The sequence below is a fragment of the Neoarius graeffei genome, chromosome 2 (assembly GCF_027579695.1).
Source record: "Neoarius graeffei isolate fNeoGra1 chromosome 2, fNeoGra1.pri, whole genome shotgun sequence".
In the NCBI taxonomy this organism is placed as follows: Eukaryota; Metazoa; Chordata; class Actinopteri; order Siluriformes; family Ariidae; genus Neoarius; species Neoarius graeffei.
In genome coordinates, this window is record NC_083570.1 from 101,190,374 (window position 1) to 101,208,467 (window position 18,094).

Sequence of the window (18,094 nt, forward strand, 5' to 3'; positions counted from 1 at the left end):
ACGCAAGTCGGGGCTTGATCAACCCCGGCTGGGTCGCCTGGGTGAGGGTGTATGATGATGCGAGACCCGAAACACCCAAGGACCCCAGGATACATCACTGAGGATGCGTCCCAGTGCATCCATGAGGTGTTTCTAGCATAGATACACTGGATTTGGTGTAGACATTCTGTCGCATGTCCCAGACCCGGTGAAATGTAACTGAATTGTCTTGGCCAGCCCTAAGGGTCCCATCTGCATCTCATCATTGCTGAGGAGTGTGCTCCCATCACCCAATCAAGCATCCAGCCAGAGCAGGTCATGATATATTTTACCATATTAACATGCCATTGTTGTGTGTTATGCCTGATGTAAAGACTCTCGTCTCTGCGAGCCTACCACACAGATTTAATACTTGTCGTTTTTAGGGCATACCTAACAACGTGTTTTCTTTCTCTCTCTCTTCCCCCCCAATCTGTCCCTCTGAGTTACATGTTGATCCTGGGATTGAGATGCTGGCCTCTTCTGCCCCTCGGACCTGCTTGATCCATCCTGGTGCCCTGTGTCTGGTCGGAGTTTTATCGCACCGCTCCTGTGAAGGACGGCCCCATGAGGACAGTTGAGGGTTATACCTGTTAAAACTGTTAATATTATAGTCAGGCTGTCTGTTGTTGCCCAAATGAGGATGGGTTCCCTTTTGAGTCTGGTTCCTCTCGAGGTTTCTTCCTCATGTCGTCTGAGGGAGTTTTTCCTTGCCACCGTCGCCACAGGCTTGCTCATTGGGGATAGATTAGGGATAAAATTAGCTCATGTTTTAAGTCGTTCAAATTCTGTAAAGCTGCTTTGCGACAATGTTTATTGTTAAAAGCGCTATACAAATAAACTTGATTTGATTTCTGATTTTCATGGGTTATAAGGTATAATCAGCAAAACTAAAACAACAAAAACCTTGAAATATTTCATTTTACATGTAATGAATGTAGAATACACGAAAGTTTACTTTTTGAATTAAACTACGAAAAACAAATGCAGGTTTTAACGATATTCCAGTATTTTGAGATGCACTAGTATCTGTCTAGACGTGTGTCTGCGCATCTGCGCAAATGTTGCGCATTTGTAACGCGCACGAAGGCGTCCTTTAAATGTATGGCGGCGCAGTTTATGTGGATTATGCGTCAACGTTCCTGTGCTTGTTCTGGAAATGTTTGTTTCATGCGATTATAAGTAGATAATAAACTAGTTCTTTTGGATTAGTGATATTTATTTGTAAAGAAGTAGCAATAGAATTAATTGCTATTACTGTTCTACGGAGCTAACCAGCTAGCTTAGTGATGTGCATCCAGGCCTAATTGTGAGCTTGGCATGTTTTAGGAAACAACCTTGTGTTAGTGTTTAGTTTCTTGTGTTAGATATTAGTGTTTAGTTTCTTGTGCATGCTGTAACAGTTTCTCTTTAGTCCGTTAATCTGCTTCGAAATGATACAGTAAGGTTCTGCAAACATGATAAATGACCTGAGCATTGGCTGATGATGATGTGGACCTGCTAATTTAGAAATTGATCTCTGAAGGCTTTACTCTGAAGGTCCACCTTACTCTAAGCTGAAGTTTTAAACAGCAAGAAGAGCAGCAAACATGACTGGCATCCAATCCAGAGATGGTAAACGAGCTCACAAACTTGTTTTCAGAGGTTTAACATTGTTTGATCCCTGACTGTTGTGTGGATCTGTGTGTATAGAGTCACTTGGAGACAGTTCTGATGATGAACCTCTGAGTAAGTTAGTGAAACCTGGCAAGAAGTGTTCAGAAGACACACGTAAGAGTGAAGTGGTCTTGCACGCAGTTACACACCTTATCATAGTTTTCATAGCTTCCTCCTTTAGTTGACTTTAATAAAGCCAAAGATGTGCCATGTTGTGATTATCACTTGTAGTCTTTTACGAAGCGAACATGTGCTTTCAGTGTCGGATATTATGGAAGATGCTTCACTGAAGAAAACCCTCAAAGAGCCAACCTCTGCTACGGATGGTAAAAAAAAAAAAAAATCTATTTCTGCAAATGTCTGTGAAATTTATGAACAGATGGGTGTGTCTTTGAGCGGGACCGATGGACAGAGGGGCGTGCCTTTGAGCGGGACCGATGGACAGAGGGGCGTGCCTTTGAGCGGGACCGATGGACAGAGGGGCGTGCCTTTGAGTGGGACCGATGGACAGAGGGGCGTGCCTTTGAGTGGGACCGATGGACAGAGGGGCGTGCCTTTGAGTGGGACCAATGGACAGAGGGGCGTGCCTCTGAGGGGGACCGGTTGGGCGTGCCTCTGAGGGGGACCGGTTGGGCGTGCCTCTGAGGGGGACCGGTTGGGCGTGCCTCTGAGGGGGACCGGTTGGGCGTGCCTCTGAGGGGGACCGGTTGGGCGTGCCTCTGAGGGGGACCGGTTGGGCGTGCCTCTGAGGGGGACCGGTTGGGCGTGTCTCTGAGGGGGACAGATGGGCGTGCCTTTGAGGGGGACCGATTGGGCGTGCCTTTGAACAGGACAGATGGATGATTGGGCGTGCCTTTGAGGGGGACCCAGTTGGGCGTGCCTTTGAGGGGGCTCGATGGACAGATGGGCGTGCCTTTGAGGGGGCCCGATTGGGCGTGCCTTTGAGGGGGCCCGATTGGGCGTGCCCTTGACGGGCGTGCCCTTGACGGGGACCGATTGGGCGTGCCTTAGATGGGCATTCCTTTCAGGGGGACCGATTGGGCGTGCCCTTGACGGGGACTGATTTGGCGTACCTTTGAGGTGGACCGATGGGCGTTCCTTTGAGCGGGACCGATTGGGCGTGCCTTTGAGGGGGACCGATTGGGCGTGCCTTTGAGGGGGACCGATTGGGCGTGCCTTTGAGGGGGACCGATTGGGCGTGCCTTTGAGGGGGACCGATTGGGCGTGCCTTTGAGGGGGACCGATTGGGCGTGCCTTAGATGGGCGTGCCTTTCAGGGGGACCGATTGGGCGTGCCCTTGACGGGGACCGATTGGGCGTGCCCTTGACGGGGACCGATTGGGCGTGCCTTTGAGGGGGACCGATTGGGTGTGCCTTAGATGGGCATTCCTTTCAGGGGGACCGATTGGGCGTGCCCTTGACGGGGACTGATTTGGCGTACCTTTGAGGTGGACCGATGGGCGTTCCTTTGAGCGGGACTGATTGGGCGTGCCTTTGAGGGGGATCAATTGGGCGTGCCTTAAATGGGCGTGCCTTTGAGGGGGACCGATTGGGCGTGCCTTTGAGGGGGACCGATTGGGCGTGCCTTTGAGGGGGACCGATTGGGCGTGCCTTTGAGGGGGACCGATTGGGCGTGCCTTAGATGGGCGTGCCTTTAAGGGGGATCAATGGGCGTGCCTTTGAGCGGGACCGATTGCGCGTGCCTTTGAGGGGGACCAATGGACTGATGGGCGTGCCTTTGAAGGGGGAGTCATGAAAACATGTCATTTCTGAGTTCACTTTAACTTTATTTTTGTATTTGGGCCTGAGGTGATTTTTAAAATTTTCTTTTGGAAAATAAATATGTGAGATTAAGTAATAACTTATGAGACTAATGTTTAATTGTACAACCTGTAATTTTTTTTCTCCCCCTTCCAGATTGTTTTGGACACAACTCTGATGATGAGCCTTTGAGCAAATTGATCAAATCGAGGGGGGGCAAGCGCTCAAGTAAAGACCAAGAAACTGGTGAGCGTCAGATCAGTTCATTCACCGTTTATATTGATCATATTTTTTTATTGGTTAATGGGCCAAAATGATGAGTGGAATTTCAGATTTCCAGTAACAATTCACGGATCCTTCTCGTGAGATCACTTTTAAATCAAAATAATACATTGCCTTCAGATAATGATCTTTTCATTTTTCTCCTGAGAAAAACAAACCTGTGTATAGTGGAAGTATTTGGGCCAAGTGTGACACAGATGGGTGTGGTTTTCAGTGACACAGCTGGACGTCCCTTTGAGTCAAAACACGGGCATGTCTTGGACAGATGGGTGTTTCTTTGACCAAAACCATGTGGACAGATTGGGACAGAGAAAAGATTGCCATGTCTTTTTGTTTCCCTATGGCTTTGACCACTGGCATTCATCCTGATATCAAATGACACACCTGGAAACCAATCACGTCTGGTTGTGTTGGATACTTTTGTTGCTGTTTCCATAACTGAGCTTTTTTACAGGACAGGGCAGTTAACCCTGAGCTCAACCCCCTAACCTGGAGGGCCAGGTGTTGCCTTTTGTCTGACCTCTCCTCTGTAACCTGCTCAGCATAGTTGGACCTGCCAGAGACCTAAGCCCTAGCTGGTATAGATCACAAGCTTCTTGAGGCACTAAAGTCTCCTCACCCCAACAAGGTAGCAGCACAGGGGGAGGCATGGGGCACCATCCAACAACTTGCCCATGATAGACGGAGGTGGAAAACTTTTGTTGCTGCCCTACATGCTATTGAGGCATAAATGGCACCAAGATGATGATGTCTTTGAGTGGGACAGTTGCATAAATGGGTGTGTTTGAATGGTCCATATGGGTCTTCCTTTGAGTGGAACAGAAGGGCCTGTGTTTGAGGCATACACATGAACCTGTCTTTTGAGTGGGATTGATGGAAAGATGGGTGGATCTTTGAGTAGTACACATGGACCTGGCTTGTGGATGAGATGGGCGTGTCTGAGTGGGGTAACTTGAGAGATGGGCATGTCTGAGTGGGACAGATGAATAGATGGGGGTGTCTGAGTGGTTCAGATAGGTGTGCCAGAGTGGGTCGGATGGGCGTGTCTGAATGGAATATATGAATAAATGGGTGTGTCTGAGTGGGGTAGATGGGCGTGTCTTAGTGGGACGGATGGGTGTGTCTGAATGGGATATATGAATAGATGGGTGTGTCTGAGTGAGTGGTACATATGGATAGATGGGCATATTTGAGTCGTACGTATAAGTGTGAGTAGTGTATATATGAATAGATGGGTGTGTCTGAGTGGTATGTATCATGGGGACAGATGGGCGTGTCTGAGTGGTGCATATCATGGCTAGATGGGCGTGTCTGAGTGGTACATATCATATAGATAGATGGCCGTATCTGAGTGGGGCAGATGGGCATGTCTGAGTGGTATGTATCATGGGGACAGATGGGCGTGTCTGAATGGGATATATGAATAGATGGGCGTGTCTGAGTGGGACAGATTTTGTAATATCCATTCCTGTTCATATGTTATCAATGTAAGTTCATTTATGAATTCACGTGTGGGGTTATTTATTTATTTATTTTTTATAATCTTGAGGTTTGCTACATGGTTAGCATTATTGTTCATAATTTTGAGCATTTTATTATGAGAAATGTCTGGTCGTGTTGGCTCACATTAGTTAGCTGGCTAATAAAATCTGTGAAAAATACTTGCATACGTTTCTACTTTCATTCTTCCATATATGGATTCAAAGACATGATAGAGAGATACATCTAAAAACACACAAAATCAACCAAAAACAGCAGTTGGAGTATATCCTAATATTCTACGAACACTAATATGAGAGGAATATGTCGGAATAAACATGGTGTGAATCACAGAGGGAGGGATCTGATGCCCTTATAAAATGTTAAGCTCCTAAAGTAAATAAAAGACACAAGGTTGGACTGTTCTAACAATGATACCTGCGTAGTACATTAAAAAGTAAATTCTAGAATATGGTTTCTCAGTCGTTTTTCGAAAGGCAGATATAAACGACCCATTTGAACCACCCCTATAATGGGCTGTACCATTTCTGCTGTGGCGATGCTGCCTCACACTCAGACATGGCTGACACAAAAACAAACAAACAAAAAAAAATCCCTGCCTGCCAGACTATGTAACTAAAAAAGGATTTAGTGAAAGATGGAATAAAAGTCTGTTTTTCTAAAATATCCCTTTAATTATTTCCTGTTATTATATCTTAATAGGAACGTCTTTGTTGTCCGATAATGAAGGAAAATTACATACTGTATTAAGTGTCATGCTGATTTCATCATTTCACAGCAAGGGTACTCAAACTTTTGCACTCCACAATTCTGTAAAAAAAATTTTTTTTTTTAAACATTCTCTGTAGGGGAGCTGTTGGATTCTGAAGATGATCAGCCGCTGACGATGATCATCAAGAAGAAGAAGAAGAAGAAGCAGAAGGCTGACATAGAAGAGCTTGAAGGTGTGTGTGTGTGTGTGTGTGTGTGTGTGTGTGTGTGTGTGCGGGCGCATGCGTTATTTTAGGTGAAATGTGCTGCTTTCTGTTCTTTTAATTTGATCAAGTTGAAGCACCTCACTGACTCACTGATTCACTCAGTTTCATTTACTCACTGAATTACAGACTTGCTCTTTCGCTCATTTACTCACTGAATCACTGACTCATTTACTCTCTTACTAATGTACTCATTCATTCATTCATTCAGGTAGCTGCACCATCATAAGTTCACTTGATCTTCCCCCTCACTTACTCATCCACTTAATTCTTAACTTATTCATTCACTTCACCCTTTTGTTCATCCACTCCCTCTTTCATTTAATCATGCAGGACATGCACGCCCTCATATGTTCCTTCGCTTATTCATTTACTCAGCCGTTCATGGACTTTCTTCATCACTTATTCACTTGCTCAGTCGCTCCCTCACTCCTTCACTTACTCCCACACTCACTCATTCATCCATCATTTATTCACTTTCTTAATCTCTCAAACCCTCCCATGTTCCTTCACTTATTCATATACTCACTCTCATTCACTTTCCTCATCACTCCTTCACGTCATTTACTCACTCATTCATTGTCTTTCTTAATCACTGTCACTTGCTCAGTCACTCCCACGTATGTTCCCTCACTCCTTCACTTATTCACTCACTCGCACACTCATTCATTTAACTTTCTTACTCACTTGCTCAAACTCTCCCACATGTTCCCTCACTCGTTCACTTATTCATTTACTCACTCATTCATTGACCTTCTTAATCACTTAGTCACTTGCTCAATCACTCCTACATATGTTCCTCACTCCTTCACTTATTCACTCATTCATTCATTATTTATTAACTTTCTTACTCACTCAAATCCTCCCACGTGCCCCCTCACTCGTTCACTTGCTCATTTACTCACTCATTCGCTTTCCTCATGACTCCTTCACTTATTCTTTGACTCACTCATTCATTGACTTTCTTAATCACTTCGGCACTTGTTCAATCACTCCCACATATGTTCCCTCACTCCACTCACTCACTGACTCACTCATTCATTTATTAACTTTCTTACTCATCCTCCCATATGTTCCCTCACTCACTCACTCACTCACTCATTCATTCATCGTGTATTAACTTACCCACTTTCTCAGACCCTCCCACGTTCCCTCGCTCCTTCACTTATTTACTCACTCATTCATTGACTTAATGATTTAGTCACTTGCTCAGTCACTCCCACATTCATTCATTCATTCATTCATTCATCATTTATTAACTTTCTTACTCACTTACCCAAACCCTGCCACATGTTCCCTCACACCTTCACTTATTCACTCACTCATTCATTATTTATTTATTTATTTATTCATTAACTTTCTTATTCACTTTCTCAAGCCCTCCCACATGTTCCCTCACTCGTTCACTTATTCACTCACTCATTCATTATTTATTCATTACCTTACTCAAACCCTCCCACATGTTCCCTCACTTGTTCACTTATTCACACATTCATTCATTATCTATTCATTACCTTACTCAAACCCTCCCACATGTTCACTTAAACTCACTCATTCACTTTCCTCATCACTCCTTCACTTATTCATTTACTCCCTCATTCATTGACGTTTTTTAATCAGTCACTTGCTCAGTCACTCCCACGTATTCCCTCACTCCTTCACTCATTCATTTATTAACTTTCTTATTCACTTGCTGAAACTCCCCCACATATGTTCACTTAATCATTTACTCACTCCTTCACTTTCATCACTTATTCCCTTATTTATTCAATCACTCCCTCATATGGGCCAACATGCATGTTCCTTTACTCTTTCACTTATTCACTTTCTTAATCACCGTCACTTACTCATTTAATTACTACCTCATATTACTTCACCTTTTAAGTTATTAACTTTTTCTTTGACTTTCTTAATCATGTAGTCACTTGTCATGTGATTCCTCAGTCCTTCACTCACACACCCCTCTTTGCTAATTACTCCTTCATTTACTATCTCCCCACAATCATTTCTTCAGTTCCTCCTTCACTCATAACCTACTTCACTCAGTCATTCTTTTAAAGATTACTGACCTCTGTTTCATTTCACTCCCTCATAACCATCCGGCTTTAGAACCTCCACAAGGGAGCGCTGTTACTCAAACAGCTTTCAAAACGCGTTGTTGAGATGAGAACTTAAACGTGAGTGCGTGCGCTGTACTCGCAATGCTTTGCATCACTATCACTCCTTAATTCGTATGAAAAGATCTGTGAGGAACAGAAGTGCTTGTCTGTATATAGATGCCAAGAAGACCAGAAGCCCAAAAAAGCGTAAAGCTGTGACGAAGGCCTCGAAGCTCAGAGAGTCATCACCATCGCCATCGCCGTCACCAGTGAAGGTCCCACAGAGAAGAGGACGAAAAGGTAGAGATCGTGAGTTCTACACTGGCACAGTAGACTCACTTTAATTAATTCGTATTGCTACTTTAAAGGAACAGTCCACCGTACTTCCATAATGAAATATGCTCTTATCTGAATTGAGACGAGCTGCTCCGTACCTGTCCGAGCTTTGCGCGACCTCCCAGTCAGTCAGACGCGCTGTCACTCCTGTTAGCAATGTAGCTAGGCTCAGCATGGCCAATGGTATTTTTTGGGGCTGTAGTTAGATGCGACCAAACTCTTCCACGTTTTTCCTGTTTACATAGGTTTATATGACCAGTGACATGAAACAAGTTCAGTTACACAAATTGAAACGTAGCGATTTTCTATGCTATGGAAAGTCCGCACTATAATGACAGGCGTACTAACACCTTCTGCGCGCTTCGACAGCGCATTGACATCTGAGCTCCGTATCAATGCGCTGCCGAAGCACGCAGAAGGTGTTAGTACGCCTGTCATTATAGTGCGGACTTTCCATAGCATAGAAAATCACTACATTTCAATTTGTGTAACTGAACTTGTTTCATGTCACTGGTCATATAAACCTATGTAAACAGGAAAAACGCGGAAGAGTTTGGTCGCATCTAACTACAGCCCCAAAAAATACCATTGGCCATGCTGAGCCTAGCTACATTGCTAACAGGAGTGACAGCGCGTCTGACTGACTGGGAGGTCGCGCAAAGCTCGGAGAGGTATGGAGCAGCTCGTCTCAATTCAGATAAGAGCATATTTCATTATGGAAGTACGGTGGACTGTTCCTTTAAAGGACAACCTTAATTTACACCAAGTTGCCAGTTTATTAGGAACAGCTACTTACACACGACCATTTTATCAGGTAAACTTACCATATAGGATGGTTTTGTAAGGACAGATACTGACTGTAGCTGATCTGTTGGTGTTTTCTTCTTCCATTTCCATCAATACATATGGAACCGATGTTATGTTATCCTGGGAGTGGCTGTTTTTTTTTTTTTTTTTTTAAGCGTAGTAACACTGAATTTCTGAGATCCCAGGAGAAAAATATCAAAGAAAGCACCCCCTTAACCCAGGAGTTCCTACTTGGAAAAAGTCCAGAATGTCTCCTGAACCCAAGCAAGTGAAGTCATATCAACATGGCTACTCACAGCATCAGCAAAGTAGTAGTGTGTTACTTTAGTGCAGACCTGGGCATTTTCCGGCCCGCGGGCCGCATCCGGCCCTTTGGTTCATTCTGACCGGCCCGCGTAAGGTTAATTAGAAATTACAAAATAAACGTTTTTTCTAATTTTACCTCATGCATGGACTGAATGTGCATTGCTTTTATTTTGAAGTTGTGTTCAACAAAAACGCAATGCGCGCGACATGAACATGACATGAAATCCCACGAAACCTAATCCCGCGATAACTACTTCCGTAATTTGTCCAGACCAACCACAAACTTGCACGTCATCCTTCAAACGGTCCAGCCAATCACATAGTGTGACGTCACCAGCAGGCGCCGGAGCCCGAGTCGATCTGTAGATCTGATACCTACACCGAATCGACTGATGATCATCTGTCAGCTGTGCTTCGCATCTCCACCTCAGACATTCAACCTGACTCTGATGCACTCGTTAAAGACCAACAGAGACTAGAGTTCTCTCACTGAACAAATAAACTGAAAAACACCAAATGAGGTGATTAGACTACAAATGTGGGCATCATTATTATAATATGATGCATCTTGCTTGATATTTGGAGTAGAAAGACAATATTGTGATGTCTTTATTGTGTTTTGGGGTGAATGTGACTGAAAAAAAAAATGGTACAAACGTTCACATTTTGTTAACCATTGTTTTGGGAAATTTGATTGAATAAATGACATTTTTTTGTAAGGCAACCTCGTTTCTTCCATACTCTTACCAGTCTTAGCAGCTTGTAAAAACAATGTTATTTATTGCTTTATATGAAGAAATACAATTAATATTATGCAGAATTTAGTTCAGCCTTTTGGTCCGGCCCTCCATAAAATTCTGTTTCTCATGTGGCCCCATGGAAAAAATAATTGCCCACCCCTGCTTTAGTGGTACTTGCTTTAGATCAATTAGACTACAGATATATTCACTTTGCAAACCTTTAACACTGACAATACAGCACTGATTTAAGGAGGCAAACAAATGCCAGTCGTCAGTTATCTGGCTAGATTTATGCTAACAAAAAATGAACACGGAAGCATCAATGTTTATCCCCCCACCTTGACGTCAAAAATGATGTCATTCCAAGCTCCAACTTTATAATTAAAGGTTCTGACTGCAAAGTTGAATTCTGGGCAAAAATGTTGTATTTCTATTGCTGTAGGGAGTTTTGAGATGTTTCATATTGATTTGAGTTGAAATTAAGGAGTTTCGCTGCTGCACACAGCGTGTATCCTGGGTGTAAATGTTTTGCCGAGATAAAATGCGTCTCCCGTATTTTATGATTCCGGAGATTGCTGAAGCAAGTGAGCAGCAATATCATGACCACCGTGGGGCGTGTTTGACCTACTTTTAACAAAAACAAGCCGGCACAGGCAAACATGGTGGACCCCACTGGTCCCGCCAGCGGAAAAGAAAAGGAAAATATGAAAGCGAATCAGCTAGAAAGCACACCAGAGAAGCGATGAAAACCAAAAGGTTGTCTGTACGAGTTTTCGTAAAGGGACAGATCGACCGCTGGAATCGACTGAAGGATGAAACGGGTGTGAAATCTGATGAAGAATTAGCAGCGTTTGTCTTGGATTGGTGGGTCCAAGTATGGAGTTATACACGTAATGTTTTGATTTTGCAGATAAAGAAACAAGAACACAAAAGCAATAACAGAGAAAAGAGATACATTTTGTTTCATGGATCCATTCATGAATCGTCTCGTCTCGTCTTCTTCCGCTTATCCGGGACCGGGTCGCGGAGGCAGCAGTCTAAGCATGGAAGCCCAAACTTCCCTTTCCCCAGACACCTCGGCCAGCTCCTCGGGAAGAACACCGAGGCGTTCCCAGGCCAGCCGAGAGACATAGTCCCTCCAGCGTGTCCTGGGTCTTCCCCGGGGCCTCCTCCCGGGGGGACCTGCCTGGAACACCTCCCCAGGGAGGCGTCCAGGAGGCATCCGAAAAAGATGCCCGAGCCACCTCAGCTGATTCCTCTCGATGTGGAGGAGCAGCGGCTCTACTCCGAGCTCCTCCCGAGTGACTGTGCTTCTCACCCTGTCTCTAAGGGAGCGCCCAGCCACCCTGCGAAGGAAACTCATTTCGGCCGCTTGTATCCGCAATCTTGTTCTTTTGGTCATTACCCAAAGCTCATGACCATAGTCACCCACAAATTACATCCCTGCAACTCAGAACTCTCCGAGGTCAATGCTAAGGCCCTGTCCACACGGCAACGGATTCAGGTGAATCTGATAAAATTGTTTATCGTTTTGGCCTGGCGTCCACACGGCACTGGCGTTTTGGGTGCCCCAAAACGATATTTTTTGAGAACGGGTTCCAGAGTGGAAAAATCTGGCAACGGCGCCATTGCGAAGTCGTCTGGATGAGTAGAACGGATTTGTTTACGATGACGTCACAACCACATGACTAGAACAAGCAGCACTCTCACTGTTTTGTATGAACCACTGCATTGCATTCACTTTTGTATACAGCTTTTCTTTTAAATAAACAAGTAACTGAACCATTTCTTGAATTTCTTTTTTTATTGGATAAGACGGCTTTTCAAAATGTTCACACACAATATAAAAAGTTATATAAATTATATAAAAATGCTTTTCAAAATGTTCACACAACAAAATTAAGTTATATAAAACTATGCACACTAATAAAACTAATTTGTACACACAGAAGGCACGATTTCCTCACGTAGTTGCAGCCATCTTCTTCTTGTTGTGTGTTTGTTCCTGAGTGCTTCACACCGGGTAGAAGAAGGGGTTTATGCGCATGCGTCTACTACTTCTATTGTTCTGGTGTCTCCGATGGGACCGTCTTACAGCGCCCCTAGAGGTGTGGCATGTGTATTGCATCGTTTTCAGCAAGCGTTGCGTTGCCATATGTACCTGATATTTTACTGATCCGTTGCCCATGCGGATGCGATATTTTTTTTAATAAAATCTTGTTGCCGTTGTCGTGTGGATGTAGTCTTAGTCACAATGTTTTCTGCGCATTGCCATCATCGTGATGCAGGTCCATAGTTATGCTAATTAGTTAAAGTTCCTCGCATTCAGCTGTTTCCGTACGGCCGTACTGTTCATCTCAAGAGGGAGGAAAACATCCCAAAACGGAGAAAAGTGACCCTCAGGGCATCAAAATGATCGCATTTCGTCCGCATGATATTGTTCTTGCGAGACGTAGGAAAATGTCATGCGCAATAAAAAAAAAAAAAGTAAACATTTCAGGTGACTTTGCAGTCAGCACCTTTTAAGTTGAACCCAGCAGTGGTGTATATGGTGCTGGGGTGAGGTATAACACGTACAGCATTGCGCACAAGTGTATTTTAAAGTTAAAACCATTGATTTGAGTGGCTTTTTGTGGTTTTATAGGTGCTCATGAACATCCTGCACAGTGAAGTCTAGGTTTTCTTTTCTCATAGGTAAGGACGACTCCAAGAAGAAAGCATCGGCACATTCACCTGCTGTGAACATGACGCCTAAAAGGAGCGGTCGTGCAAAGAAAGAAGGAAAAGGTACACGGCTGTTTTTGTTATTTTTTGTTTTCCATCCCATGTTCTGATGTGAACAGAGAGTAAAATGTAAAAGAGTGAGGTTTTAAGCCTATTTCTAGACATTTGGTTCTAATTCCAAGTGTGAAAACGTCTTGTTCCGTTGGCAGATCATTTTGTTTGTTTCCTGGCACAGACCTGACTTTTAAGCACAGGCCACATTTTTCTGACAGAGTTGAGGTCAGGACTCGCTTTAAGCTAAACGTTTACCTGCGTGATCCTCCACAACCAGCTGTGACGTGTATTTGGAGTCATTGTCCTGTTGGAACACGCAGTTGTGTCCAAGTTTCTGATGGTCCGTCCAAATTTCAGCTTGTTCAAATGATGGGCCAAAGGCCTAGAATAACGCGGCCGGGGGTCCAGGGCTCGCCTTAGGGCCCCGGAAGCTGAAGGGCTTTAGATGCCTTGAGATGGCTTCTCAGCTATTTCCAGGCACATTTTTGTGAGGTCAAGTTACACTAGACATTAGTTACTACAAATTGAGTATAATTTACAAGAAAATGTCAGAAGATTCAAGTAAAACGTGCTTAAAGTTCTACCCAAGAAAACAGTAGCACACGCCAGTCAGTTCCATATCTAGAAAAAAGTACGGGGGGGGGGCCAAGGATGTTCCAGTTGGTTACACCTTACTGGTACTCATACAGTATATAGGTACTATAATAACACATATGAAACATTGTCAACAATGACTACTTTTTTTAATACTATGTTTATAATAAATCTATAAGAAATTTAGTAATTAACAACTCAACTATTCTTACGTAAGAGTTAAAATTTTGAGTCCGAGATTCCAAGTAACTGTGTAAAAAAAAAAAAAAAGGACTTAAAATGACTCAGAACTAGACATGGTCATATCATTTGGCATTTGGACTAAAATCTGCAGGACTAGAACTTTTAGGAAATAAATCTATTAAAATATAAATGTACATCCTCCAAAGCATATGACTACGACTGTCGTTCTTATTATGAATTAAAAAATGCACATAATAATAACATAACCATTGATTTGAAGTTTGTTACTTAGCATAATATTGTACTGCAAAGTTTCATGTAAACTGAACTCTTAATCAACTGACTGGATCAATCAGATACTGTCAACCGTAAAACACTAGTTCAACTGCATCATGCAATAAAAACAGCAGTGAATACTGAGTGTATTGTTATTGTCTTATTTAGTGTGCCACTTGGGGAGAGGGAGGTGCCTGTAAATTTTGACTGGGCTAGGACCTTCAGTGGACGAGTTCTGAATTTTTAAATCTCCACGCATGCGAGCGGCTGGAGCCAGGGCTTGTGCTAAAACTTTCCGCGATCCGCACTTGCTACTGACATCGGATTGGGCCAAGCCAGGGCTGGTTCAAAAGGGCTCGGGGAGAGGGAGGTGCCTGTAAATTATGGTGGGACTAGGACCATCAGTGGCCAAGTTATATTTTTGTTCTATCTGTAACCGCTTATCCCATGCGGGGTCCCGGGGGGCAAGCTGGAGCCTATCCCAGCTGACCATGGGCGAGAGGCAGGATACACCCTGGACAAGTCGCCGGCTGACACACACGTAGAGACACAAACAACCATTCACACTCGCGGTCAATTTCGAGCCACCAATTAACCTAACCTGCATATCTTTGGACTGTGGGAGGAAACCCACGCAGACATGGGGAGAACATGCAAACTCCACACAGAAAGGCCCTCGTCGGCTGCTGGGTTTGAACCCAGAACCTTCTTGTTGTGAGGTGATGGTGCTAGCCACTACACCACCATGCCACCGGACCAAGTTATGATTTTTTTAAAGTCGCACCCGCGGGGGTCCCCATTTCACAGGCTGTGTTATGACATAATGTATTCGCCCAGTGTAACATTTGGAAGTAGATTTAGACCCATATCTTTACAATTTTTTTTCATGGGCCATTGGGTTTATTGCTTTTGAAATAGACAGACAAATGCAAAAATTACTGGTAAATGCCTGCTGGTCCGGCTTTATTTCCCACACTGCTACCACCACTGTGCTTAACAGTGGCACAGTGTTCTTCTGTACCTCTGGTCATTGTGGCCAAACAACTGCATCTTTCTCATCTGACCACCAGTCTTATTTTTCCAGAAGGCTTTTCCTTTGTCCATGTGGTCAGCTGCAAACTTAAGTTGAGCTTGAAGATGTCCATTTTGCAGCAGGGGCTTCATTCTTGGACCATGGCCTCTCAGTCCATGGTGATGTAAAACATGCTTGACTATAGACAAAGACACTGGTGTTCCAGCAGCTTCATGGCAGGCCTGTGCCTTGGTGGTTCCTGGGTTGTTCCTGACCATCCAAGCCAATTTTCTTTCAGCTGAGAGTGACCGTTTAGGACTTCTTCTAGCCAACTGGCTAGACCTCCCAATAACTTGCATACAATTGTTTGAACTGATGAACGTGGAATCTGTAGTTGTTTAGAAATGGCTCCAAGAGACATTCCTGAGTTGTGTAAATCTATGATGCTTGTTCTTAGATCTGCACTGAGCTCCTTGGATTTTCATATTGTTTTGTGTGTTGGTTAATTCAAAGAGTGTCAAACAAAACCCTTTTTCTGTTGGCACTAAGAAGCTACTAGTTGAAGCCAATCATGATATCTAACAGGAAGTTAAGAGGCTTTGGCCTTGGCAGGTTAAGACATTTTTGGAACTTTCAGCGCCACTGAATTAATAATCTAAGTGGGTGTATGTATAATTGTGACCCTGTGTACCAAATTCTTGTTTTTTGTCTGTTAAAGATGTATGTTGGACAATCATTCTGCCACAGAAGAGCAGTTCAAAGAAATAATCGAAAGCCCAATATTACCATGATGTTCATGTCCATGATCAGTGTATGTAAACGTCTGACCGAAACTGTAATCACGATTTCATACGAAAATTATATGCTGACAAATGTGGTACAGTGGGGCAAAAAAGTATTTAGTCAGCCACCAATTGTACAAGTTCTCCCACTTAAAAAGATGAGAGAGGCCTGTAATTTTCATCATAGGTACACTTCAACTATGAGAGACAGAATGGGGGGGGGAAAGAGTCCAGGAAATCACATTGTAGGATTTTTAATGAATTAATTGGTAAATTCCTCGGTAAAATAAGTATTTGGTCACCTACAAACAAGCAAGATTTCTGGCTCTCACAGACCTGTAACAACTTCTTTAAGAGGCTCCTCTGTCCTCCACTCGTTACCTGTATTAATGGCACCTGTTTGAACTCGTTATCAGTATAAAAGACACCTGTCCACAACCTCAAACAGTCACACTCCAAACTCCACTATGGCCAAGACCAAAGAGCTGTCAAAGGACACCAGAAACAAAATTGTAGACCTGCACCAGGCTGGGAAGACTGAATCTGCAATAGGTAAGCAGCTTGGTGTGAAGAAATCAACTGTGGGAGCAATTATTAGAAAATGGAAGACATACAAGACCACTGATAATCTCCCTCGATCTGGGGCTCCACGCAAGATCTCACCCCGTGGGGTCAAAATGATCACAAGAACGGTGAGCAAAAATCCCAGAACCACACGGGGGGACCTAGTGAATGACCTGCAGAGAGCTGGGACCAAAGTAACAAAGGCTACCATCAGTAACACACTATGCTGCCAGGGACTCAAATCCTGCAGTGCCAGACGTGTCCCCCTGCTTAAGCCAGTACATGTCCAGGCCCGTCTGAAGTTTGCTAGAGAGCATTTGGATGATCCAGAAGAGGATTGGGAGAATGTTATATGGTCAGATGAAACCAAAATAGAACTTTTTGGTAAAACTCAACTTGTCGTGTTTGGAGGAGAAAGAATGCGGAGTTGCATCCAAAGAACACCATACCTACTGTGAAGCATGGGGGTGGAAACATCATGCTTTGGGGCTGTTTTTCTGCAAAGGGACCAGGACGACTGATCCGTGTAAAGGAAAGAATGAATGGGGCCATGTATCGTGAGATTTTGAATGAAAACCTCCTTCCATCAGCAAGGGCATTGAAGATGAAACGTGGCTGGGTCTTTCAGCATGACAATGATCCCAAACACACCACCCGGGCAACGAAGGAGTGGCTTCGTAAGAAGCATTTCAAGGTCCTGGAATGGCCTAGCCAGTCTCCAGATCTCAACCCCATAGAAAATCTTTGGAGGGAGTTGAAAGTCCGTGTTGCCCAGCGACAGCCCCAAAACATCACTGCTCTAGAGGAGATCTGCATGGAGGAATGGGCCAAAATACCAGCAACAGTGTGTGAAAACCTTGTGAAGACTTACAGAAAACGTTTGACCTCTGTCATTGCCAACAAAGGGTATATAACAAAGTATTGAGATTAACTTTTGTTATTGACCAAATACTTATTTTCCACCATAATTTGCAAATAAATTCTTTAAAAATCAGACAATGTGATTTTCTGGATTTTTTTTTCCTCATTTTGTCTCTCATAGTTGAGGTATACCTATGATGAAAATTACAGGCCTCTCTCATCTTTTTAAGTGGGAGAACTTGCACAATAGGTGACTGACTAAATACTTTTTTGCCCCACTGTAACTGGAAACCCCAGAACTTACTTTTTATTCCCTTTTCTTTTAGCTAACTGGGATGATAACTAACTTAATTTATTCAGCATTTTCATGTATATTCATAGATCCTGGAAATTTTAATATCGCTAAAACGGTGATGTAGAATTAATTAGCTTGTCTGTCCATAAGGCCGATGAGCTGTTGCCATGGCATGCCGTCCGTCTGTCCGTCGTCCACAATTCAGTTAAATTGTATCTCCTCCGTCAGTTCTCCACGGATTTCCATTCCGATTGTTTTTGTTTGAAAAAAC

General features: G+C 43.6%; 1 protein-coding gene across 3 annotated transcripts in view; it reads left to right on the top strand.

Annotated features, from left to right (window-relative positions):
- The first annotated feature begins 1,108 nt into the window (after window positions 1–1,108).
- LOC132882071 (histone H1.0-A-like) overlaps window positions 1,109–18,094 on the top strand; it is a 35,596-nt gene continuing 18,610 nt past the window's right edge. The window contains exons 1-7 of one of the 3 annotated variants that reach the window (XM_060915292.1): window positions 1,109–1,632; window positions 1,711–1,788; window positions 1,935–2,000; window positions 3,591–3,680; window positions 6,065–6,160; window positions 8,467–8,598; window positions 13,173–13,265. In XM_060915292.1, coding sequence (XP_060771275.1) covers window positions 1,608–1,632; window positions 1,711–1,788; window positions 1,935–2,000; window positions 3,591–3,680; window positions 6,065–6,160; window positions 8,467–8,598; window positions 13,173–13,265 — 580 coding nt within the window. In that variant the 5' untranslated portion in view covers window positions 1,109–1,607. The remainder of the gene's footprint in view (window positions 1,633–1,710; window positions 1,789–1,934; window positions 2,001–3,590; window positions 3,681–6,064; window positions 6,161–8,466; window positions 8,599–13,172; window positions 13,266–18,094) is intronic. The other 2 variants (XM_060915293.1, XM_060915295.1) reach the window with 2 other exon arrangements.